A 25534-nucleotide genomic window follows, 5' to 3' on the forward strand; every position below is an offset into this window, starting at 1 on the left:
ATTACAAATGTTTTACAATACAAAAGAAACATTCAAATAAATCTTTTTAATTCTTGATTTTTCTTGACTTGATTTAAACATCATCAAAATTTCATCCTTATCATTTAGCTAACAATTTTTAATTTTTTTTCTAAGAAATTGTTCTTTGTGCTAAACTTTTTTTGTTTAAGATTTTTTTTTATCATTAAGGTGTTATTAATAAAATAATCTCATAAAATTTATGATGTAATTTTAGTATTTTTTTTATATATTCAGACTGATCAATATTTAAAAAAAAGCCCAAAATTAAACATTTTAAGATCTAAATTGAGAATTTATCTTATGGAGAAAATAATATATTAGAGTATTTAAATTTTATTTCTGGCATAAACTGAACCATATTATTTTTATTTTTATTTTTTAGGGTGAGTTAGAACGTGCGATTGTTAGTATAAAGAAAGTATAAAGAAGAAAAGATAGAATAAGGAAGTAGATAGGTGAACATGAGATTGATATCCTCTTCGACATGCTTCACTTCACTTCCTCCATGTTTTCCATCTTCTCTCACCAAAACCACTAAATCATCACCAAGTGCGTGCACTGCGTTACTTCAGTACATTCTAATTTCATTTATTCTACAACACATTGTCAATCACTGTCTAAAACAATTTTATGGGATGTCTATGCATTTGTAGCAAATCACAGTTTTATCCATCATACGCAATTTCTCTTTTTTACAGTTCTTATTGCAATTGTTAGAAGGGTATGTACGAAAACGGAAGAAAATTGTATTTTTGTTTGATTTTTTTTGGACAAAATTGTACTTTGTTTTGAGTTATTTAATTTAAATATATATTATTTGATGAAAGATAACTGTGGTTTCTAAGTTTATAGTTCTTTGCTAGAGTTCAGCATGAGCATGAGTGAGGATCCGGTTCGTGAGTGGATTCTTTCAGAAGGGAAAGCTACAAAGATAACAAAAATTAGCCCTGTTGGTGGTGGCTGTATCAATCTTGCCAGTCGCTATGATACTGATGTTGGTTCCTTCTTTGTTAAAACAAACAGGTATAGCGGATGGGGGGATTGGAACTTCTATTTTTGATTTAGTGGTTGAGTTGATGAGTTTTGCCTTATGATTTAACTTTTGGTTTTGAATGTGTTGTGTTGTTTCGATCATCTTGGATTGGAGCAAAAGCTTCATTCCTTTGCTTCTTATATATGACAAGTTCTATGTGGTTGAAAGTTGAAACTCTATATCAGGAGTATTGGACCATCCATGTTTGAAGCGGAGGCTCTTGGTTTAGGAGCTATGTATGAAACCAGGACTATCTGTGTACCTAAGCCGTATAAGGTGAGAATACTTAACATTTGTCTGTGAGAGCTATAATTTAGTATTTAATATCTATATCATGCTGGAGCGAGCTTGAGTTGACTTTCTGCTAGGAGTTGTAGTTTGGACCGCTACCTACTGGTGGTTCTTTCATCATCATGGAATTCATACAATTTGGTGCATCTAGAGGCTTTCAGGTGAGAAACCTAGAAATTACTTCTGATTAGGAAAGTGTATGCTCCTTAATTTTCATTTGGTGCTTCTCAGTCTGAACTAGGGAGGAAGCTTGCTGAAATGCATAAAGCTGGAAAGTCCAGTAAAGGCTATGGTTTCGATGTAGATAACACCATTGGCAGGTTTAATGCACCTTCTTCATGAAAATTATCATTGTTGTTGTAAATGTTACTGTTATCAGTTATCATCTTTTGTTTCTTCTAATTGATTGCTGAGAATGTAATGTATATTATGCTGTAGTACTCCACAAATTAATACCTGGTCATCAGATTGGGTTCAATTTTATGGAGAGCATAGATTGGGTTACCAGTTGAAGTTATTATTGGACCAATTCGGTGACAGAACCATTTATGAAAAAGGTCAATTTGTTCTGATACTACTATTCTTCCCATTAATTAATTCTAGCTTGTACATAACATTTTATCCTTGTGAGTCTGTTTAGACGAGTTTTTCCACAAGTTCTATTAGGATAGAAAGAGAAGAAGAAAAAAGTAAAATTGACTTTTCTAAACTTAGTTTATGCAGAGATTATATATTGTTATGGTTAAATCCATATTTGACATCTTCCAATAATAGGTGGCTTTAAGAATCTCTATTATTATGAAAAGAACAAAAAATACAAAGAAGAATTCTCAGTGAATTCTTTATCTCTGTATGCTCTCTATGGATTGTTTTTCTCTTCTCTGCTTGATTTGATTTGTTAGAATCCTATGTATCTATTTTTATTAGAATACAAGTAAAATAAGCCACTAGTTATGAACGATTCATATCAACCAAACCATTAATTTAATGAATGGTAACTATTGACTATATATATAAATGGATTTAAGCCATACATTACAAATCTCCATCTTGGCTTGAATTCCATATGTCAAATAGCTTTCCTAGCTCCTCTATGTTGCTCCACCTACTTCTAATGTCAAGTTACATTTGTAACTCCAACTAAGTCCAAACAATACTTGAACTTTAATGATGGAAGAGCTTTTGTAATCACATCTGCTGGATTATCAGAGAAGAGCTTTTTGTGATTCATATTATGCTGATGATCTTGATCGTAGAAGGTCCTTGACAAGTTATATTTTCACACTTAGAGGTAGTGCTATTAGTTGGCGTGCAACTTTCCTTTAGTGACCATTTCCTGTTTTCACAATTCTTCTTGGAGTAACCGTTAGAACAAATGTCCTTGAGAGTCTAACTGGAAGTAAGAATGTAGTACCTTGAGGGAAGAAATTATTAAGGCATTCAAAACATTTAATAATTAATTTAATCTATAATCTAAACCTCTGGTAAGAAATGTATTTATGGCAGAAATATTACATGAGAAACTAAGTACAATCAAGCATTATTAGCTATGTTACTCAAACTTGCCATTTGTTCATGATTTCTGTTCATTATAATTTTGATTCTTTACTAGTATTGTTGACATATAATGTTCTGTTTGTATTGGAACTCTCAAAATGACAACATACATATCGCTTGACTTGCTCTATAGGACAGAGACTAGTGAAAAGCATGGGACGCCTGTTTGTCAATGTGGAGATAGAACCATGCTTACTCCATGGAGACCTCTGGAGTGGAAACATTAGTTCTAACAAAAATGGAGAACCTGTCATATTGGACCCTGCATGTTATTGTAAGTCAAGCATTTACATAAGGTTTTTGTATGGTATGGCAGCTCAAGTTTGGAACCAGATTAGAGGTTGAAATTCGTGTCAGGGATAATTTAACTCCCTAAAATACAGCAACAAAAGCCTTGTACCGTAGGGACACAAAAGCACAAAGGAAAAGTAAGAGGGTCTTGTTTGAATTCAGAAAATTGTGACTTTTGATATATGTGGCTCACAGTACAATTGGCTGTCAAAGTAGTTGAAATAAATTTTAAATTGCTGAAACTTGGTAAAGAGTAGACTTCTAAATGAGTTGTAATGCCATGTCTATAAGTGAACTTTTCAAAGCCATTCGTGGCTCAAAATTTTAGCCTAATTTAATATTTTATTAAACATATTTTGGAAGACCTTATTGAGTTAAGGATGGGGAGTTGGAAGCAAAGCTCAATTAGGTTGCATCCCCAGAACTATTAAGTGCCAGCAAGGTCTTCTAAATTTGGCCATAGTGTGGCTAATGCAAACATGCAATGTAAGACTATAATAATCGTACGAGCTTTGAGAAAAAAAGAACTGACAGTTGTGGCTATTGTTGTTTTATTCTGCAGATGGACACAGTGAAGCAGAATTCGGTATGTCTTGGTGTGCTGGCTTTGGAGGCTCATTCTATGATTCTTATTTTAAGGTGATACTGTTTTCCGACATATGGTATAAAAGATTCATAATAATATTACACAAGATTTTCTCACATTGTGGATTTTTTTTTCTTCTGTTTTTGTTGTTCGTCTCTATTGGAAAGTATGTAATTAGTGTCTGGTTTTTTGTAAATAGGCAGCCATAATCATATAATTATGGTTATCTCAATATTTGAGATTGTTGTAATTATTACATCGATTCTATAGAGCAGAGCCTGTGTATTTCGAAAACTCAAATTTGTCACATGTCTCTTGACATGTCTGCCCAGTTGTCTCATTGTCTGCTGATTAATTTTGTTTTCTTTTTCTGGTAATTGTGTTTCCACTCGAGTTCCATCTGTCCATATTTGTGTCTGAAAGTTGACACTCTTAATACCTTAGTTGTGTATGTCACTAGTAAGTTCAATCAAAATATTATTCTGTGGTAAACTTCTTAAATTAGACCAACCACAATGTGTGGCCTTTTTTGTTTATGTAAGATCAGATTATATTAAACAAAAGCTTCCAGCAATGTTTCTCAGGCCAACCAAATCGCTTTTTGTCAACAAACATCTATCAAAGTTAGTTATATTATATGGTTTTTTTGTGAATATGTATTTAGCTTCTGAATCAAACTAGTTTCTATCCGGATACAATTGCCATGTTTCAAAGAAACACCATCTTGCTTTTGGGTTGGAATGTGAAATGTTGGTTTCATAATCTTCCAAAAGCAACATTTTTCTGAAAACAATTTCACATGATCTCTGCAGGTGATGCCTAAACAACCAGGCTTTGAGGAGAGGAGAGACCTTTATATGCTGTATCATTATCTAAATCATTATAATCTCTTTGGTTCTGGATATCGATCATCTGCCATGTCTATAATCGATGATTATCTTAGACTTTTAAGTGCTTAGGATTAAGTGCATTATCCTCAAGGTTGTGTATGGATGAGGTTGTACATTTGTCTACATTACATTTCCCCAATCACCTCATTCAATGAAATGGAGATATTCACCTATTATATATTCCATATCTTTCTTTTATGCCCCTTGGTCCTTGACTTTGTATTATGCAGTTTTATATAATGCTGGTTTTTCGTCTCTAAATTATTGTAATTTTTGTTTTACAAATTATGAAGTATTTAATGTCTGAAAATCATGTAAAACATCCTTTCTAATAAATGACATGTAAGGTGTTTCATGTGAGAAACAAAGTTCTATTATGGACTATAATATAACTTTTACATGTTTGCTGAAAATGATATTTTATATGATTTTCATAAAATTAGAGATGAAATATATTATAATTTAGTTTAGGAACAAAGCACAATTTTTTATAATAGTTTTGAAAAAAACAATATATTTAATTTTTATTTTAATCAATAAGTAAATATTACGGGGAATACTTTGGACTATACTAAGAAAGTTAAATGGTCAACAAGCTCTGAGCTTGCTCTTTGAGTTGAGATTAGCCTCTTCTTCCTGTACCCATATACTTCTTTCTAACCCATAATTTAAAAGTATTTTGTTTTATTAAATAATCAAAGTGTTGTTGTTATACACGTTCTAGTTGATAAAAAAATGTTATATATTTAAATACAGTTCGGGAAAGGTTATTTTGGATTAATCAGTAAACTATTATTACCTAAGACAAAAAACTATAACCTAGGTCTTAAAATTCTTAGTTAAAATCTGCTACACTAACTTGTTAAATTGTAAAATTCTTAGTTAAAATCTGCTACACTAACTTGTTAAAATCTGCTGTACATTATGCCATGAATTAATTTTACATCTGAAAATATTTTCAACCAAATTAAACATTATTTTCATCGGGCTGATTAATATGGTAACTACCACTGCATAGTAATACAATCATAATAAAGTTAAAATAACAAAATAAATAATATAGACATCAACCTTCAAAATAAATACTGTAATATAAAATTAATATCTAAAAGTAGTAAAAGACAGAATGAAATAATAAAGTCCTATGTAAAAGAAAGTAAAATGTTTTTAGTAAACATTTAAAAATAAAAAATAAAATACAGATCAGGAACCCAAATCCTCAATTGAAATAGCATTTCACATGAATGCTTCAAAATAATAAAAACATGTTTGTTATTAAAGATAATTAATATGGTCAAGCAAACTTTTCAATTAGCCATTAGTCAAGCCCCGAAACACTGTAACAATATTCAATCGAGAATCAGATAAGACAAAAGTATAAATATAAAAGTACAAAACAAAGGTCCACCAATCATTATGTGAACTCTATTTTCTTGAAGCTCTCCACAAAGTCCTCCACAGCTCAAAGCAACAGTATCACTCAGCAATTCTCTACATAAGTCAACAAAAAGAAAAGGAAGGATAAGAATGGAGAATAGCCTAAATGATAATAGGAATAGGACAAAATGTAATATCATGAAGATGCATGCATTTTCGTACCAGGGATTATTATACATTGATAAGCAGGTATTTAAATCCTCATCACTAAACTTTTGAGTTCCATTTGGAGGATAAAGAATTTCATCTGCTTTAGTTTCAGAGATGTCATCTTCTTTTCCATCTGTTGGTAGTAGAGGAACGGGAAGTGATGGTGAAAATTGGTGACTCATGTCATTGGATGATAGTGTACAAAAGTTCATTTCACTTTGTCCTGAAAAATCATCCACACAATAGATGCATGTCTCCTCACTGAAAACTTTTCCATCAATAGCATTTTCATTGTTCATAAATTCACCACAGTCAGGTGTGTAACGTGAAACACCATATGGTTCATTATGTAGATAAAATTGATTTTTTCCAAAAGCTGATGTGTGATTACTTGAATTTAGGAAATCAAGTAAAGGATTGCGTAGAGAATGCTTATGCATGCATTCACAGATATGAATAGGATGGTTTTGCAATTGACGCCTTTTCCTATTATCATTGTCAGCCTGGAACGATCCCATATTCAAATTAGAAGAATGCATATTGTAGTGTTGTTGAATTGGATTACCTTGTGTCAAGTATTGCTGAAATAGATAAATATACATATAGGTTATGATTCAAGTAAAACATCATAATCCTCAATCAAGTGGAGACTAACTAGCAGTGTGTTGAAATAATTACTAGGGCTGCAGTCAGCTAAAACATATATGAATCTAAAAATATAAGTTGCAAATCTAGAGATAGAGTATGACAATTTAGAGAGAGAAAGAAAGAGAGTATGCTTCTGTCATTGAATCTTGAATGGTGAAAAAGGAAAGGAGAAAATGCTGTTATCCAAAAGTCTCCCCTTCAAAACTTTGTATTAAAGAGAAAATGCTAAGAAACATGAGGGCCTTTCCCTATTATATTTCCTTACTATTGCAGATAATCTTGCAACCATAATCCCACACAAAATATTATGAATACTTTGTAACCGACTTTATAACTTCCTCACGTCCTGAACACAATCAATATTGAAACAAAACTCCAAACTATACTATTTAGCAGCTTCATAAAGCTAGGAAATGAAATATAACTGAAACCACATTGCCGACTTTTAATAAGCACAACTAACTTTCAAGTATAGTCTGCCTATTTTGAAACACCTTGATGCAGCAGTAAGGTTTCCGTCATATAACTTGGTGATCATAGTTCAATAACAGAAATAAACTCTTCACTCACAGGCCATGCCATGGTATAAGCCTGCATAAGTAAAAGGGAATTTATTGAAAAGAAAAGAATAGACCTGAAAATGACTTTCAATATTTTGTATTGCAAGTCCTGACACCTTCCTAAACTGATTTCTTTGATCTGGAAGAGCTTCTCCTAAGAAAAACAGCAAGTGTTACCCTTATAGCTGGCAGCTATAGCAGAAATGACAAATAAATAAATAAACTAAGACCAAACTTACCACTGGTTCTCGCCAACTCAGCACCTTCACTTCCGAAGAACTTCATATTTGAATCATAAGTCTGGTTGAGCCTTTTTCTACCCAGCATTAATGATTCATGATTACGCTCTCCAATTATGACACTTTGGAGAGTCTGTTCTCTGGTATTTACAATAGTTTCCTGTGACTGATGCCTCCCAAAGCCTTCTACTTCTACCGTTGTTACTCTTCCATCTTCTATCTTCCACAGTGCATATTTCCACAGATTGTTTAAATCCGAAATCTTAATTGGTTTTTCAAAACATAGTTTAGATCCAAACAGCTCTCCGAGAGTACCATTATTAGCCGTCATAACTACAGAAACAATAAACCGACAGTGTCAGTTAAAGATTGAAATCATGAATGACAATTGTGGTTACAAGTAAAACAAGCCAAAGATAATTTGAGAACTTAACGGAAATATGGCATGGTTGTTAATTCTCTTATTTTCTGAGACAACAGAACTATCCCCATGTCAGGTAAGTGAACCTCGACAAGGGCAAGGTTAAGCTCATTCCTCTTCTCCTTGACAATGGATAATGCCTCAGAAGCAAGTGAAGCAGTCACAACTAGTAGTACATGAAAGTAGGAAATGTTAAGAAATAAACCAATCCAAAACAATAATTATATACTGTGAAAGTCATCAAGTTCATTAACTAGCGAGAAGAGGAAATAATACCCTCATAGTTTTGGCCTCAACTAATAAAATTAAAAACAACTATTATTGCTACACTACATTATGTAATCAAATCATATGATAATCTCCTAAGGGAAAGATCCATGTACGCACAATTTATATGCATAGTCAGGGCCAGAGTTAAGTTTCCTGGAAAATTTTTACTCACTTCATTTTGTATGTACTTTTACATGCATTATTTTTTAGCTAAACTTTATTTATTGTGTGACTAGAATTGTAGTTGTGGATGTTAGAACCAAGTCATATTGGAGGATCTCTAATCCCTCAAACATTATAAGCTTTGATAACAAAACAGGAGGAAATTATTAACGAACAAGATATTCTGACCTCAGCAAGCATATCTATATATATGTTATCTTATCAAGTATCATTTAAGTTATTTGATCTCCAACGAGGCTAAAAAAAAGCTGTCCAAAGTGCAATGCTTTCATGAGACAGGAACATGCATCCTATAGGAAAAACTAAAAGGACCAAGAACTGTTTTTAAACTTGTGTCCAACGCGTTATCATGCAAATTAAGTTATGACAACTAAGTATTATATGATATTACTAACATATAAAAGCAGCAAAATGGGTGTGAATGTAATACTAACAAACCACACTGGGTTTGAATGTAGTTCACCAAACAATGAACATTGTTGAGTGACAGCACAGAGATTATGAATGTGATTAGTTTATCGTCACTTGATTCACAACAAATAATCATATTGACTTTCAAAGATTAAGTTATCATCATTTGAGTCGCTACAAATAATCATACTGACCTTCAAAGTTAATATATGACATTGCAGAACATCTGAAGTTGAGGTTGCAAAGATATTTCAAATGCAATTAAACAGTATATAAGCCATGTATATATAAAAGAAAAATAACTTTAGCTTTTAGAAATATGTGTTCACTGCTATTTACCTTCATATCCTAACGTTTCAAGCATTTTTGATACTGCTGCAAGGCATCTCAGGTTGTTATCTAAAACTAAAATTTTCAAACCCAATACTGGACAATAGTATTTCCTTGAATCAGCTGAGTGGAACATATTTGAATCCATTTTATAGAATATATGAAAGGAAGTATATCTGGGTCAAAAAAATGTCGAGTGAGAACAAGAAAGGAGATTTTACATTTATACACATCACATTAATCAACTATCGTTTATAAAGCATTTCAGCAATAAGCTCTTAATTTTGTAACATCAATCAAGATGTTTTCTCCTCCTAACAACAAAAAATCCCTCACAACATTTTGAACTCTCTACCCAAACTCTAAGGGAGGGATAGGAAATAGTTGAAATCCCTGTAGCTAATGTGAGCATGGAGTATTTTTTGATGCAAAAAAAAGAGGCGGGAATAGCAAGTGATTCTAGAAGACGTTCAAAAATGACACATGAGTGAATTGAATACACATCAGAATTAGAGAGATCCAGAGACTGTAAAGATAAAACTATAATGTTGAGGATAACTCAAATATATTTGATTGGTCTACCGAAATTAAAACCCTTGATCTTGAATTTACAATTATATTATGAAGTAATATAATGAATTAAAAATAAGTATGATCTCCCTTACTGCACATTGCCTTTCAAGTTGTCATAGCACTAAAATTTTTTTGAACTAAAGTATAAACAGGCCAATCCTATGTAAACGACAAAAAGATCATACCAAAAATACCATGAATGAAAAAAGAAGAAATTTTAATTCGCTTGTGGATCCAATTTTGAAACCAAACGAAACTTCTATGCATATAGATAACTTTATTCATGAAATTAGCATACATTCAAACCCCTTTTTCATTAAAAGCAAGTATGCTATAGCATCACTATGCTGTGTACTATCCTAACTAGGTTAGTACCCCAGATAACATCAATCAGCTGCAACATATTAGATTATTAGAAGGAAAGAAAACATATACAAGACATGGGTGGGGGAAACCAAACCCATCAACAAAAAGCAAAAACCTATAAAATAGTAAATGGTATGTGTCCTAGAAAAAGCAATACTAAGAAAAGAAGGCAAGTAAGGCAGCACATCTATTACCCTCTCTCTATATATGTAAACCTTCAACCCCATCTCCTTAAGCAGGCCCATACAATATAACCACCTATTCAAAAGTAGGAATAATGGGAAACAATGTTGATCTCTCTTTTCCTTAAATTTTCATTAGTAGGAATATCGGCATGAATTAATCTCCATTAGATTGCTGATTTTGATGGGGAAATAATGGGATTCCATATAAATTTACATATTTATGAATACTATATTTTTCCTTTTTTACTTTATTTTATTCTCTAAAGTACAGACTACTATTTTTTATGTTTATACGTTTATTATCTCTATATCACTGTTAATCAAATACTAGCTTTCCTGATAGGAATCATCATCTTCTAAATCCAAGTTTTCTTCTTTATCATTTTCACTACACTCATATTTGTAGATTTCATGTTCGGAAATTGAAATCCAAAAATTATACCCTCTCCCAAAAAGCCCAAAATGTCACTATTAAAAGGGTATTTTTTTTTTTTACAGAATCAACCCATGGTGTTGCTATCCTGTCTGCTCAGACCACTACTGTAAACCACTTCGCTATGGAATAGCATGCAGGGGTTATTCCACTCCACTATGGCTCGCTCTTTAAAATCCAATTTTGGATTAATGTATAGTTTATTTTATAATTACACATCGTGTCTTATATTAAAAGAACTTCATAAAAAATACATAAAATTAATAGTTAACATAGCATTTATTTAATCAAAACCACTTAGGCCTACATTGAACCGAATCATAATTGATTTGATTGATTAATACAATGAAAAATAAGAAAAAAAAAATATGGAAGTGGACAGCGTTGTTTTTTCTTCTCCAAATTTATCCAAGCCAACTTACAAACAACACAAGGTTTAACATCATTAGACACTGTTTTGAAGAGACTCTCCAACCACATCATATCACTTCATGTCTCCCACAATATTCACAACACAACGTAGATGCGACCACAAGCATAACTTAAAATCTTGTTAACAACAATTGTCAAAGGGAACACCAAAAGAATTGAGAAACTAAAGTTTCACCTATATTTCATTTCATAAAAATCAACCAAGATTACTAATAGTATCAAGGAAACTATTTTAATATTGATACTTAAAGACTATTTGGCTTTTCTTTTTTATAAATTCATGTTAGACATCACTGTGTACCTTGACAGCTGAGATAAGTTGACACCCAAGAGTATACCAATCTTTTGTCATCACATGAAAAATATTATTAGAAAAAAGAAAATAAATACAAAAATGAGGAGACCAAACCAAACCTTTGTATGTAAAAACAAAGGAAAACTTCCAACCAAAGAACTAAATAACTCTAATGGGGCATTTGGTTAGCAAAACATCTCATATTCTTGTTTTGATGTTCTAAAAATAGTTTTTGGTTCAATATTTGTTTGGCTCATCACTCTTTTCTACCTCCCCCACCACTGTCAAGCATGCCTAGTGTCATTGCTTACTTCAAACCACCATCCTCATCAGATACCTCCCCAATGCAAAAAATGTGACTTGACACCAACTAGCCTTTAGAAAAGAGTTAATGGTTGTCTAGATGATGTCGTAGTCATAAACATTGCCACCACGGCTTCAAAGCTAGTGACATAACCATTAACAACTTTGGGGGAGTGATGGTTTGTAAGGGATTTAGTAGTATTGATCAGGGGTTCTAATAGATAATGAAAAATAAATCCAAATTTTGGCATGTATTTTAAGACATTTTTAAGGAAAATGTTTTCTAATCTTTGATCAAGCAATTTTAACCTTCTTTGGAAGTGAACACAGAAAATGCATAAAGCAAATAACTTCTAAAGGTATCTGAACGACATTCAAAAGAAAAATAAAGAATTTAGGGAACATACCTCAATTAGTTGCAACAAATTGCTACTAAAGTCTACTGAATTTGATAAATCTTGCAAGCTGTTCAAATTTGGTGTTCGAGGAAAAGGGGCGATGCGGCAGATCTTATATAGAGTCTTTAGGGTTTGTATCTTTTGTACTTACATTTAATACCTAAACATTTGTAATTTGATAAAGTGGAGTAAATAAATGCGCAATTGACTTTAACTGGTAAATACAAAGAAACTTTAAACTCGTAACCGAAGGTATGAAATTCCCATTAAAATCATGAATTTTTAGCTAATTTTTGAATATAAATCATAAATGATATCAAGATGTCAATCAAAAACATTAAATGTAAATAATAAATGATATAAATATAGAGAGAGAACGTGTTCCTAGCCTTTCACAATGATGCATATCATTTGTTGGGGATCTCATATCGACTAGAGATATAACCAAAGTGTATTATATAAGAGAGTGCAAACTTACCTTCTAAGTTAGTTTTGTAGGATTGAATTAAGCCTAAATCCACTTTCCAAGATGGTATCAAAGTCTATCTTGGTAGATTTGCCAAGTTTATCTTATCACCTCCTACTATAATTTGGGGACAAGACTCTGCTTCATCAGACTAAATATGGTGAAACAAAATACAATGCATAAAAAGAGTGACCTTGTTAGGAAGGGAATATTGTTAAGAAATGAGTTTTAAGTCTAACTTAACCCCACAAAATCGGTTTGTAAGATGATGTCTAGTGAAACTAGACATTAATGGGTGGTCCGATAGGGGATGGAATGATATGCCCAATAAACACAAATCTCGCTAAGATAGACTCTAACCCATGACTTTGATACCATGTTAAGAAGTGGACTTTAAATCTAACTCAATCTCACAAGACCAGCTTGTAAGATGAGGTTTACAACCACATATATACTCTAAATTGATCTTATCTCTAGTCGATGTGGGGCTTCCAACAAATATCATCTAACACATGTCAATACCTACTTCCATAATTTTTAACTTGAGAGATAGGAAACCCAATGATCAACCATCAGGCTAGCCAACACCTTCATGCACCGGGTTAAATTCATTGAGATCACTTTGTATGATGTGCCTCCTTCAAATTTTAAGAACCAGATCAAGGTCCAAATACATGGTGTAGCATCAGCATTGAAAAATATCACCTAAAGGAGAAACCAAATATCAAACACTTATGTATAGACTCATCACTTCTAATCTTCACCCAAATTCTCAGCAGAGGTTTGACCATAGGTGAAACCCCAAAACTCTTACCACTTCCTTATTTAGACATATGTCATGCTTGAGATGAACCCAACCTCTTCAACTGAGGATTCCCAATTCTGTGGTAAGACCATGAAATTACAGAGTAACATTATCAGATGAAACTGAAGCACTCATACTAAATTTTAGTTATTTTAAAGCCATTTCAAACCCTGCCAAATAGCTAAAAAAATAGGTTGAATGATTTGTTGACGGTGCAAATTTTCTTTGATCTGTTGGATTAGTTATCTATAGTTTGATCCAAACTGCTAAACTCCATGATCATTAGACATAGATACCAATGAAAGTTAGGGGTAGGACTAAACTTTGTTACACTTAAATCCCACTATTTTTTTGGTCCTTATCCAATAATATGGGTTAAGTTTTTCAATGAACAAACTTCTTATGGTTAAAAGTACTCAGTCAACAACAACATGAAATTTAAAGCTTAAGTTCTCAGATCTTATGTCAGGGCTATCATTACTTGTGGAAAACACTAAAATCTAAAATTTTGTAAAATTAATGTCAATGCCAGTAACTCAATTGATGTTTCATGATTGGTTGAAAAATTAAAAAACAACCTAGTAAGCAATCAAAGTTTCAATATTAACACTAATATTTTGGTACAGATCGTAGCAGAACTAACACTAAAAGCAATAATTTGGTGACAGTATCTTATCATCACTGTATATTGTTGTTTACACCGTACAAATTAATCTAAATGCAATCCCCCGGTTCTGGCTTTATAAAAGATATACAGTATAATCTGGATATTAGTTTTAGATGGACAAGATCAAGAACTTGAAGACTATAAATAACCGCAATTCCAAAAGAGAAAACTATATCCAAACTTGACTAAAAGATATATAGAGAGAAACTGACAAAATAATTGGATCTTGCTTCTGAAACTCATTTAGAGCAGGGTAATGAAACTTGGTATTTGATTACATGTATTCACTAGCCTGAGATTTACTATAACATAATTATAAGATTTTTTCACTCTCACTTGTTAATGTTTCTCCTAAACTCCTAATGGTACTAGAAGATCCAAAGCACAACATGAGTTAGATAAAAGGAAACACTTCACACATTTTGAAAGGTTAGAGCTTGACACTTTCCTTGTTTTCCATATCCTTATGAGGCCCACTGCCTTCGTTGTCAAAGTTCTTGGATAGTTCTCTTTTTTATTGACTGACTTGGGTAGAATTTTGTCATGTTTATCTAGTTACTTCTCGTGTTGGTAATGCAGATTTTTCATTTTCTTGGGAAGCATACTTGGACTCTTTCTTATTTCCAAAAATCCTCCCTGTCCTGCAAATTTAAAGGACCAATAAATACTCTTAGACTCAAACTTGCAACAACATAAAGAATAACAAAGAAAAATACAAGTAACTTTAATGTAGACAAACCTTTGACTTAGCAGTAGAACAAATCTTAATCATCTTAACTTCTCTGTTTTTCTCTTCTTTATCCTTCCATTATTTTCCCTTCAATATCATTTTACTAACTGCATCTCCAGAAAGACGTGAATACCATAGTTAACCAGATTTAGCTCACACTCCAAGAGAGACACATGTGATTCAAATTTTGTTGTTCACGAATCTATAATGCAACTCCTGTTTCCCTGAACTCAACTACTCGACCCAGAACATAATTATGGAAGCAAAATACGCTCAAATCATCCAAAGAACATTTTCTAATTTAGAACAAAACAATTAACCAACACTCCTAGAACATGTAAGGCCTGTTAAATGATTAAATTATTGTCCCCAAACTGAAAATACTTTTACAACCAATCCCCCTGTACATTTCTTTTTTCCAGCCATCATAATTGAAACCCTTTTACCACCACTTCAAGATCTATTTTCTTATTCAATAAAAGTGGCAGAACAAACACCCTAAATACTATGGGTGTCAACGACATGCTCAGAGTGCCAGCAAAAGCCCTAACTAACTACAAGCTGTTGTATCCTGTTGTAGCCACCCAACAAGTCTCTAGGCAAGAGGGGATTCGAATCCAGACCTTGGAAGGTGAGAGTTTGTTTGGGATCCTTATCGTTAATCACTTGCATGAACCCACTGTTGTCACCAACAAATCAAGTTGATACATTAAACTAAGTTCTCCTCACTAAAATTTTCACAATTAAAGAAAGAAATGCAAATAAAAAGAAGGCTAAATAGAAAAGACTAAACCAAATACCTGTTCATGGCAAAGACAGAGACTTTGCGGTGGAACACAAGCACCCACAAGAGATACTTTGCGGTGGAACAGAATATCCCAAAAGGAGTCCACTCAATGGCCCTCATCTTGTTGCTCACATTTTCTCTTGCCACTTTTCAGTATCAACATTGGTGGCATCCATGGTTTTACATAGCATGGTAAAAGCTTCTAAGACTGCACGCAAACTGCTATAGCATCACCCACATTTTTCACAATGTCAAGGATCAACGATGGCTATTTACAACAGCCTATGGCAGTAACCCTTTGATCAATCTGAATCCAATGTTTGTGCCTTCTAAATTTGGATTATGTTATTCTACAGGGTAATATAAAATGAGATTAAAAAAAAATAAGATATTCTTATTTTAAAGGTATAATATATGTTTCAGAAAAGATCCATCACATTAATAGAATATGAGATTGAAACTGAAGGGATATTCTGAGATGTATACGAAGAGAATAGCATTTGATGTAAGGGCAAATGTGGAAGAATTGAGTAACATTATTCTCATACAACAAATAGGGTGTAGGACAATGAAAGAGTAATATGCATGTTTCAATTCAATCATATTTTGTTTTAAATTTTAAATTTACCACGGATTATTTGTAAGTTCTTTTGACTTTATATTTATATATATATATTACTCACATATATCACTAATTTTCATTTAAAATATATGTTATTGTTTGACGTTCAAATTTTTAAATTATTCTATTTATTTGTAAGATTCCAATTAGTATATTCACTTTTTTTTTTCTCTGTTTCAAAGGGTTGATGGAGTATTCTTAATTCCAAATACTTTATTTTTAACTGGTCCTTTAGTCTTATAGGTCTTTAAGATTGTTTATTTCTCGTATATCATTTAGGTTATATATGCAAAAGGTGCTCTCATTCTTAAGTCTGGAAGGATCTGAAAGTAAAGGTATTAAATTCAATCATAAAAACAATCAATTATAGGATTTTTATCTCTTATTTATACAAATTTTAAGGTTTTTTCTTATCAACATCTAATTATGACTCAAACATTTCTTAAACAAGATTTCTTAACTTATTTGTGCTAAATTATTTTTAGACTAATTGAACAACTCTGATAGTTATACCGATCGATATTTCTGAGAGTTGATCGACCATCCTAATCATTAATGTCAAACGTTTAACGTTTCAGCTCTTGAACAGGTATGTCCTAGCTTCCTCGCTTTTAAGTCTTACATGGTTACACTTAGGGATGACAAAGGGTCAGGTCGGGTTGGGTGAACATGCATAGTGTCTACACACAACCCGATCCTCCGGATAAAATTGTATCCGCTATCTAACTCGCTACCCGCACGGATAGCTGTTTAAAAATACCTATGGGTATTTTAAAACTTGCGAGTACCCGCAGATACCCGCAAAAGAATATATATTTTATACATTTTTAAAATAAAATTTAAATTAAATTACAAATATATATATATATATATATAATATAAATTAAATTAAATATAAATTAAAATTTAATTTTAATTAAATTTAACTTAATAAAATATAATTTTATTTTATTTTTAATTAAATTTAATTAAAAATATATAATTTTTTTGCCGGTAATGGGTACCCACGGATCAGGTACTCGTGGATCAGGTACCCGCGGGTTGGATACTATACTACTCGTATCCGACCCGTTTAGAAGCAGGTATTAAAATACCCGCTATCCGTTACCCGCGGATAGTAAATATCCGTAGATAGTAACTACCCATCGCGGATTTTACCTGCAGATACCCGTGCCCACAGATTCTTTTGTCATCCCTAGTTACAATACCTGATGTGGTTGTTCGACACTTGATGAGTTATCCTTGTGACTTGGACCAATTGCCTAATCAGTCTAAACTATATATTGGCCTCCCAAACTCAAGCATTTTCAAAAACTAGGTGAAGATGTTTGCTTTAGTGATTGTTGCTCGGTACTCTTGCTCTAGTGATTGGACTCCTCAAAATGGGTGATTTCAGTTCTAACACAAGACATTAAGCATTAGATCTTTCCAACCTTTGGATTGGATTAAATCTGATGGTGTAGACTACGCAATTGTTGGCCTTTTGTTTTTATAAATAACATTAGGGTTGGCTTGTCATTTTAATCCTTTCTCTTGCACTGCCTACATACACCAAATGGTTTTTCTTTAAGGTAATAATGTTTACTATTAGCATTTCTTCATTCAAGGGATTTTTTGGTTAAGAGGATCGAGGATATGCTGACAATGTCAGTTCGTCGTTGTCATCACTCAAGTCGTCTGATAGCCTAAGGTTAGCCGAGCAGAGTGTGTTATCAATCAATACTAGCATGACAGATGTAAATATGGGGGTTAATAATGAGGGTGAGGCCCCCAAGTAGCCTACTCAGGACACAATGGGTGAAGTCTAGATCGATGCGTCCAAGGAAAGGGATGAGTTGAACTTGCCTAAAATGTCAAGTTACGACTAGGTTCCTCATCAGGTCAATGAGTATGCCACATCGTTCCCATGGGGGCATGACTTGGAAGATTTGACTAGACAAGCATACGTACACATTGATAACATTGATTACTATGTTGTGAATCTTCGAGTTTGTAAAGGGAATGAATATGTATGCCACGGTCAAGGGAGTTCCAAGATAGACTTCTTTTTTGTCCATGCTTGCTTCCTTATTGACCTGTTTATAAGGATTCCCTTTGACGACTTCTAAGTGAGGGTATTGCAGACATTGAATGTTCACTAGTAAAAAAAAAGGGATTCTAACGCATCATTTATGCTTCGGTTTATTGAAAATTGAAGCATAAAATGGCGTGGTGACATTTTTGAAATTTTGGCGAACGTATATGCCTTAGTTAAAAAAGAACTGAAGCCATAGATGGTCTATGGCCTCGAATCCCAACTCAACCGAGGCCAAAGACCCCTTACGCCCACTGATATTCTCCCTGCCCTCTAACTCTTCATCTGCCAACTTTTTGGGGAAAGGATCTATGGCCTCGGTTCCTTACAGAACTGAGGCTAAAGACCTCTATGCCCATTGACATTCTTCCTGCCCTTTAACTCTTCAGCTACCAAATTTTTGGGGAAAGGGTCTATGGGCTCGATTCCCTGCAGAATCGAGGCCATATACCTTCAGCGCCCACTAACATTCCCCTTCTAGAACCTGACATAATCTTTGTGCAGAGGCTATGGCCTCAGTTGTTTGCAGAACCGAGGTCGTACGCCCCCTGTGCTCCTAACACTCTTACTTTTTGGAGAAAGGGTCTATGGCCTAGGTTCCTTGGAAAATCGAGGCCATAGAGCCTGTTCTGACTCCCCTTTAACTTATTTTAAATATTTAATATATATTTTTGGGGTTTTGGCCTCAGTTTGGCGAGGAACCAAGGCAAAAAGGGTGAACAAAAATTGAAAAATTGTCATTTTGAATTAAATTCGAATTTTTTTAATGGCTTTAGGCCTCGATTAGGTGGAGAACCAAAGTCGTATCCCCCCTATTGCCTCGGATATTTAATGAACCGAGGTAGTAACATTTAAGTAGGTTAAAAAAATATTACAGAGAGTGAATAGTTTCGTCTTCTTCGCGAAACTATTCAAATTCTCTGCAAACTCTCCTATGTCACGCCTTGCTCGACTTTTCTTTTCATTTTGACCGATCATCTTTGATTTTGATTGTCGTCGTGGCCTTGCTGATCATTTTGGAAGCATTTACACCGATCAAAATCAGTTTTAAAGAATTATTGTGTTGTCTCCGTCGCCATGGTTTCTTCACTTTTTTTTCGCGTTTTTGGATTGTTTTGATACATTTTTTGATTATTTTGTTGCACTTTTTTATTATTTTGGATGATGAGACTTACGCTTTGTTGTATATGTGTGTACATATTGTGATTTTGCTGTGAAATTTATTACGTTCCAAAACGTGGTTAGTCGTATCTTCATCGTTGTTGTCTCTTTTTTCACGCTCTCAGGTTCCTATTATTATGTTTATTAATTTTTTATTTTTTGTATGTTGAATATATGTAATTATGTTTGATTGAATGTTTGAATTGATAATTTGAATGCTTATTAATGTATGATTGTATGATTGAATTGATTGTATGTTGAATATGTATAATTGTATGATTGTAATTTTGTAGAATATTTCAGAATATTTACGTATGGATTAAAATTGGATTAATTTACCACACATTAGTGTTGAGTACGAGAGAGGGGTTGGGAAATTTATACAATTTGCGCAACGTAATGAGGGTAGAAGTGATGATGAAGTGAAATTTAGATGTCCTTGTGTGAACTGTTTGAATGAGAGAAAGTTGAATGCAACCCAAATTAGGGAACATCTTATTTGTGATGGTTTCCTATGATGCTATACAACATGGATATGGCACGACGAAGAATACACTTTTTGACTGTCTCCCAAACTAAAAATGTTGTTGATTCCACCATGGAAGAAGATCGACTGAATGAAGACAAATTAGACGACATGATCCGCGATGTTGGCGCAGAAAATTTTGCCAAGGTCATGTGTATGAGACAATGTCGATTGATGCGGAAACACCTTTTTATGTCAGTTCAACTAAGTTCACATGGTTGCCAGCGGTGTTAAGGCTCATGAATTTGAAGGCGACCAATGGATGGATTGATAAGAGTTTCACATAATTGTTGATGTTGTTGAATGAAATGTTGCCAGATGGAAATACACTACCCACTCTTAATTATGATGCGAAGAAATTTTTTTGTCCGATGGTTATGCAGTATAAAAGGACACGTGTTTGTCCCAACGATTGTATTTTATATAGGAAAGAGTTTGAATTTTTGAAAAAGTGTAAAAAATGTGGGCTATCACGATACAAGTAAAAAAACAATAGTGAAGATAATGGTCAGATAGAAAAAATGGATCTGCTTTGAAAGTAGTTTGGTACCTTCCAATTGTGGCCAAACTTAAGCGTTTGTTTGCAAATCCCAAAGATGCTAAAAACCTTAGTAGCATGTAGATGAGAGAAAAATTGATGGGCTACTTCGTCATCCAACTGATTCAAAGTAATGGAAAAATATTGATCAATAATTCCTCCAATTTGGTCAAGAATGTATAAATCTTAGGCTTGGTTTAGTCACTGATGGAATGAACTCATTTGGTAATTTAAGTACCAATCACAGTTGTTGGCTAGTTATATTGATAATTTATAATTTATCTCCTGCATTGTGCATGAAGAGCAAGTACATGATGTTATCTATGATTATATCTGGTCCAAAGCAGCCTGNAAATGACATAGATGTTTATCTAAGCCCACTAGTTGAAGACTTGAAGTTGTTGTGGGTTGATGGGGTTGAAATATTTTATGCCTTCGATTCTGAAACTTTTGTGATGCATGCAATGTTATTTTGCACCATTAATGACTTTCCAACTTACGGTAATTTATCAGGATACAGTGTCAAGGGTCATAAAGCATGTCCTATATGTGAAGAAAACACTGTAACTCATCAATTGAAACACGAAAGTGTGTCTGTGTTATCAGAGATTTTTAAAATGTAATCATCCATATCGAAGGTTAAAAAAACCATTCAATGGATATCAATAGAGGGAGGAAGCACCAAACACACTTAGTAGCCTTCAAATTCTTGAAAAAGTTAATAAAATACATCATGTATTTGGGAAAACATCCAAGAAGTCATCTGTAATGACCCCTTGGAAGAAGAAATCAATATTTTTTCATCTTCCATACTGGTCAAAGTTAAATGTTAGACATTCAAAGTTAAACGTATAGACATTGCAAATGGTTTAAATTTTGATGTCGTATGTTGTACAGGTTATGAAATCAATAATTGCACATTTTACGAAGACTTTGAATGATAAAAGCACAGTAAAAAATAGTGTTGTCAGTCTAGAAGCTGATTAGCTCCAATTTTCCACATCAAAAGATCAAAATCTTGTACTTGGATCAATGAGATATTATGGTATAATAGAAGAGATATGGGAGGTTGATTACACTAAGTTTTGTGTTCCATTGTTCAAATGTAAGAGGTTTGACAATAAGAATGGTGTGAAAATAAATTAATCAAGTATGACACTAGTTGATTTTCAAAAGGTGGGTTATCGAGACGAACTGTTTATCATGGTACATCAAGCATTTCAGGTTTTATATGTCAAAGATCCTACGTCTGATAATTGGTATGTCGCTCTTCAAGGCAAAAAACAAATTGAAGTTAATGAAGACAATATGATTAATATTCATATTGCTAACAACCATTCATCTACAATACCGACAAATTTGGATGACCACCCTCTAGTTGACGATGTACATGCAATTCTGTTAGATCATAATAAGGGAATACACATATGACCAATCTATATCTTTATGTATGAATTTCAAATTTGTGCATAATTTTTTTATTAATATTACATAAGTCTTTTATTAATATTTCATATGACCCCTATTACATGTTTTGTTAAATTATATGATATTACATAAGTCTTTTATCAATATTTCATGTTTTTATTTATTTTGATAGAGATATGATTGACCATCCACATTCATCAGGGGATAAGGCTCCCTCATCCAGACCTACTAGAGGAGCCACCAAGTTGAGACAACTGATGGTCAGAAGAAATAGTGGTGAAAGGACACCTGTGGATGTTAAAGTGATCACTGGTGTGACATCTGGCCCAAATGCAAATGTCTTTAGATCATACCTTGGAGCATTGCCACGTGATAGGATATTTATTCTTACTCCATCTTTTGAACATGTGTCCAAGGTTGATCAAAACATTATATGGAATGATTTATTGGTAAGTTAATTAATATAATTTGATTTACACTTTGTTTATATTGATAATTTGTACTGATAAAACTTTATTCTGTTTATTGCATATGACATTTGACATTCCAAATGTTGCAACACTTAGAAATAAATGTTTATCATCTATTGTTGAAAAATAGTAGAGGGATTGACTATAGAAAATGAAGCTACATAATTAATAAAAAATGTTTTCAACCATAATTATTATATTTAACCCATTTAACCCTTCAATATTTTCAAAAACTAAACAAAACAATTATTTAGACCATATCTTGTAATTGTTCTAAGATGTCAAGATCTACAAAAATAGCTTCGTCAACTTGGTAATCTGAAACATAGACATCGTCATTTTGCACATCAACTGGGTAATATGGAACATAGACGTCGCCATTTTGCATATGAACTTGATCATTTTGCACATCAACTTGGTAATCTGAAACATTGATATCATCATTTTGCACATGAACTTGATCATGAGAAAGAAAGACATTCTCGTTGTCTAATGTTTTTGTGTCGTAGAAACTTTTTCTTTTACCTTTTATTGAGTGTGACCAAATGTTTGTAGTAATTCTATGCATGGCTAGAAACTTTTGTTGTAGTCCTGGTTTTCACCACATACCTTGAAATATTGGTCCATTGTCCCTTTTTGTATATCTCGAGTCCTTTCAAGAACAACCTATTAGAAACAAAATCGTAATTAAGACTTGATTAAGCATTTAAGTAAAAAAAAAGAAGAAAAACAATGCACTTAATTATGCTCTTCTTTACCCATCTCTTGTAACTATTAGTTTGAGTCGGAGGTGATGCTATAGATGAAGATGAAGATGATGATGATGATGATGGAGGAAACTCATTGCTTTCAAACTGGTTGTTCATATCTTTCAACATTCTTTCTCAAAGTGGCTGCAGCGGAATGGTTAGCGTGAAATAACAAACTAATAGGGGTTTTAATACAAACGTGTGCCTCTTAATTTCTACTCAATTAAAATTACTAAGCAAATATTAATAACAAATAACAAGAGTAAGGTTGAGAGAAATTTGCAAAGATGATTTTATCCTAGTTCGGATCTTACTAATCCTACGCCTAGTTGCCTATCTAAAAACAAGATAAACAGTTCACTAATCACAAAACAATTAAAAATTACAATCACAAAGAAACAATTTGTAATAGTATAGAAAACACCTCTCTTGATACCACAAGAGATGACCCTGCAACTCCTTTGAGTCTTCACAAAGGATGAAACATTTCCTTCGAATACTTCATGAAGGATGAACCTGTACCTCCTTTGAGTCTTCACAAAGGATGAAACACTTCCTCTGAATACTTTACGAAGGATGACTTCCTCTTCCCAAACACCTCCATAGATGCACCAAGGATGAATCGGCTATTCCTCGTAGCAACACTTCACCAGCTTCACAGACGAGAGTTTTTCAAGCTCAACAAGAACACACAAGTCTCAATGATTTCTGATACTAGAGCACAAGAGAAGAGTTTATGTTGAAGGAAAATGAGAGCCTATTTATATACTCAAGTAAAAACTCTTTCGTCTTCGTTTCCAGCCATTTAACGCTTTTAATCAATTAATATTTTTGTTAATCGATTCAAATGAGTACAACAGCTAGTTCAACGACTAGAAAACTCTAACGGTCACATTTAATCGATTAATTTGAGGATTAATCGGTTAACTAATCGATTAAAAGGTATTTTAATCGCTTACTATAGAGGCAGCTCGAGTTTTCAGCTCTTACTCTTTTTAATCGATTAATATTAGGTTTAATCGATTAAAACAGTGCGATTTTGACTCTGAACAACAATTTTGAAATTTGAAATATATAGAATCAAAATCACTAAGAACCTAAGTCATAGATATTAAATTACAATTATTACAAAAGCTTTTTGTAACAATACAAGTCTTCAAAGAATCTTCTTGAATCTTGATATCTTTTGACTTGATTTGAACATCATCAAAACTTCATCTTCATCATTTTACTAACATTATTTGCTTCTTTCTTCTCTGAATTCCTTGTGATTCTTTTCACTGTAATTCTTGTTTTAAAGATAAATGATAAAGTACTTTATAGATATATAGATATAATATCTATAAATAGATATATAATCTCCCAATAAACAACAACTATATCTTAAATAATCTATTTTAGGCTGTATAGATTTCACCTAAGATTTTTTTGAGAATAATTTATCTTTTTTAAGTGAAAAATAGTTGTGATAAGATATGCAATTTGATTATAAGAACAAGTGTAAATTATAATAATTTATTAAAACACTTTGGTCTTGGAAGTTTAAAATTTTAATTTCTTGTTTGAAAAAAAATTATGCTCCCAAACACATTTATATATATATATATATATATATATATATATATATATATATATATATATATATATATATATATATATATATATATATATATATATTTAATAGGTTCGGAGATTTCTATTTCTGCGGATTTGCATCAATTGGGTTCTCGTATTATGAAAGTTTTCAATTGGGTCCCTATTTTAGTAAAATTTGAGTGCATTCATCTTCATCACACAATCAAACCCCAACCTGCAAAATGAAAAACCAGAATTAAGTGCCATCACAAATCAATTCGAACCATCGTGAGCGAATCCAAATCGCGTTCAAACCCCTAAAGTTGTGAACTTCCAATCAAAGTCCATGGAACCTCCGAATCACAAAACAGAAACCCAAAGCCCCAATTTCTATCTTCGGGATGAACCATAAATTCCCAAATCGCGATGTCTTCTTCATCGCCAATCTCCTCTTCGCGAAATCTAACCTACAGAAACCATAATCAAGGCACAACACCTCGCGCAACAAGGAAACCCAATTTGAATATGTAACCACGTGAAACCAGCCTTGCATCTTCAACAAAAACCGAAACACAAACTCCTTTGTACCATGGAGTCTCGCGCATTTCAGTATGCAAAGAGCCACCATGAGAG

At 32.9% G+C, this 25534-nt stretch overlaps 2 protein-coding genes across 8 annotated transcripts; one reads left to right on the plus strand and one right to left on the minus strand.

Moving 5' to 3' along the window:
* Positions 1-454: 454 nt before the first annotated feature.
* LOC106778982 (protein-ribulosamine 3-kinase, chloroplastic) lies at positions 455-4852 on the plus strand. 2 transcript variants are annotated; one of them, XM_014666988.2, is made up of 9 exons: positions 455-570; positions 885-1044; positions 1240-1330; positions 1432-1506; positions 1577-1665; positions 1784-1902; positions 3036-3176; positions 3756-3832; positions 4592-4852. In XM_014666988.2, the coding sequence occupies exons 1-9, from the start codon at positions 483-485 to the stop codon at positions 4736-4738; spliced, it is 987 nt and encodes a 328-aa protein (XP_014522474.1). In that variant the 5' UTR covers positions 455-482; the 3' UTR covers positions 4739-4852. The 2 variants fall into 2 exon arrangements, with proteins under 2 accessions (XP_014522474.1, XP_014522475.1); XM_014666989.2 differs by having other exon boundaries at positions 477-570; positions 892-1044.
* Positions 4853-5960: 1108 nt separating this feature from the next.
* On the minus strand, positions 5961-16115 carry LOC106779007 (two-component response regulator ARR14). Of its 6 annotated transcripts, XM_022776386.1 has the most exons (10): positions 15772-16115; positions 14981-15650; positions 14661-14882; positions 13584-13651; positions 9328-13474; positions 8138-8290; positions 7704-8036; positions 7539-7618; positions 6269-6837; positions 5961-6160 (listed from the first exon to the last, which is right to left on the minus strand). In XM_022776386.1, coding segments are annotated over exons 5-10 (1275 nt in total). In that variant the 5' UTR covers positions 9467-13474; positions 13584-13651; positions 14661-14882; positions 14981-15650; positions 15772-16115; the 3' UTR covers positions 5961-6159. The 6 variants fall into 6 exon arrangements, with proteins under 6 accessions (XP_022632107.1, XP_022632108.1, XP_022632105.1 ...); XM_022776387.1 differs by lacking the exon at positions 13584-13651 and having other exon boundaries at positions 9328-12463; XM_022776384.1 differs by having other exon boundaries at positions 9328-13651.
* Positions 16116-25534: the final 9419 nt, after the last annotated feature.

This window comes from Vigna radiata, unplaced genomic scaffold (genome assembly GCF_000741045.1).
Source record: "Vigna radiata var. radiata cultivar VC1973A unplaced genomic scaffold, Vradiata_ver6 scaffold_292, whole genome shotgun sequence".
NCBI lineage: Eukaryota > Viridiplantae > Streptophyta > Magnoliopsida > Fabales > Fabaceae > Vigna > Vigna radiata.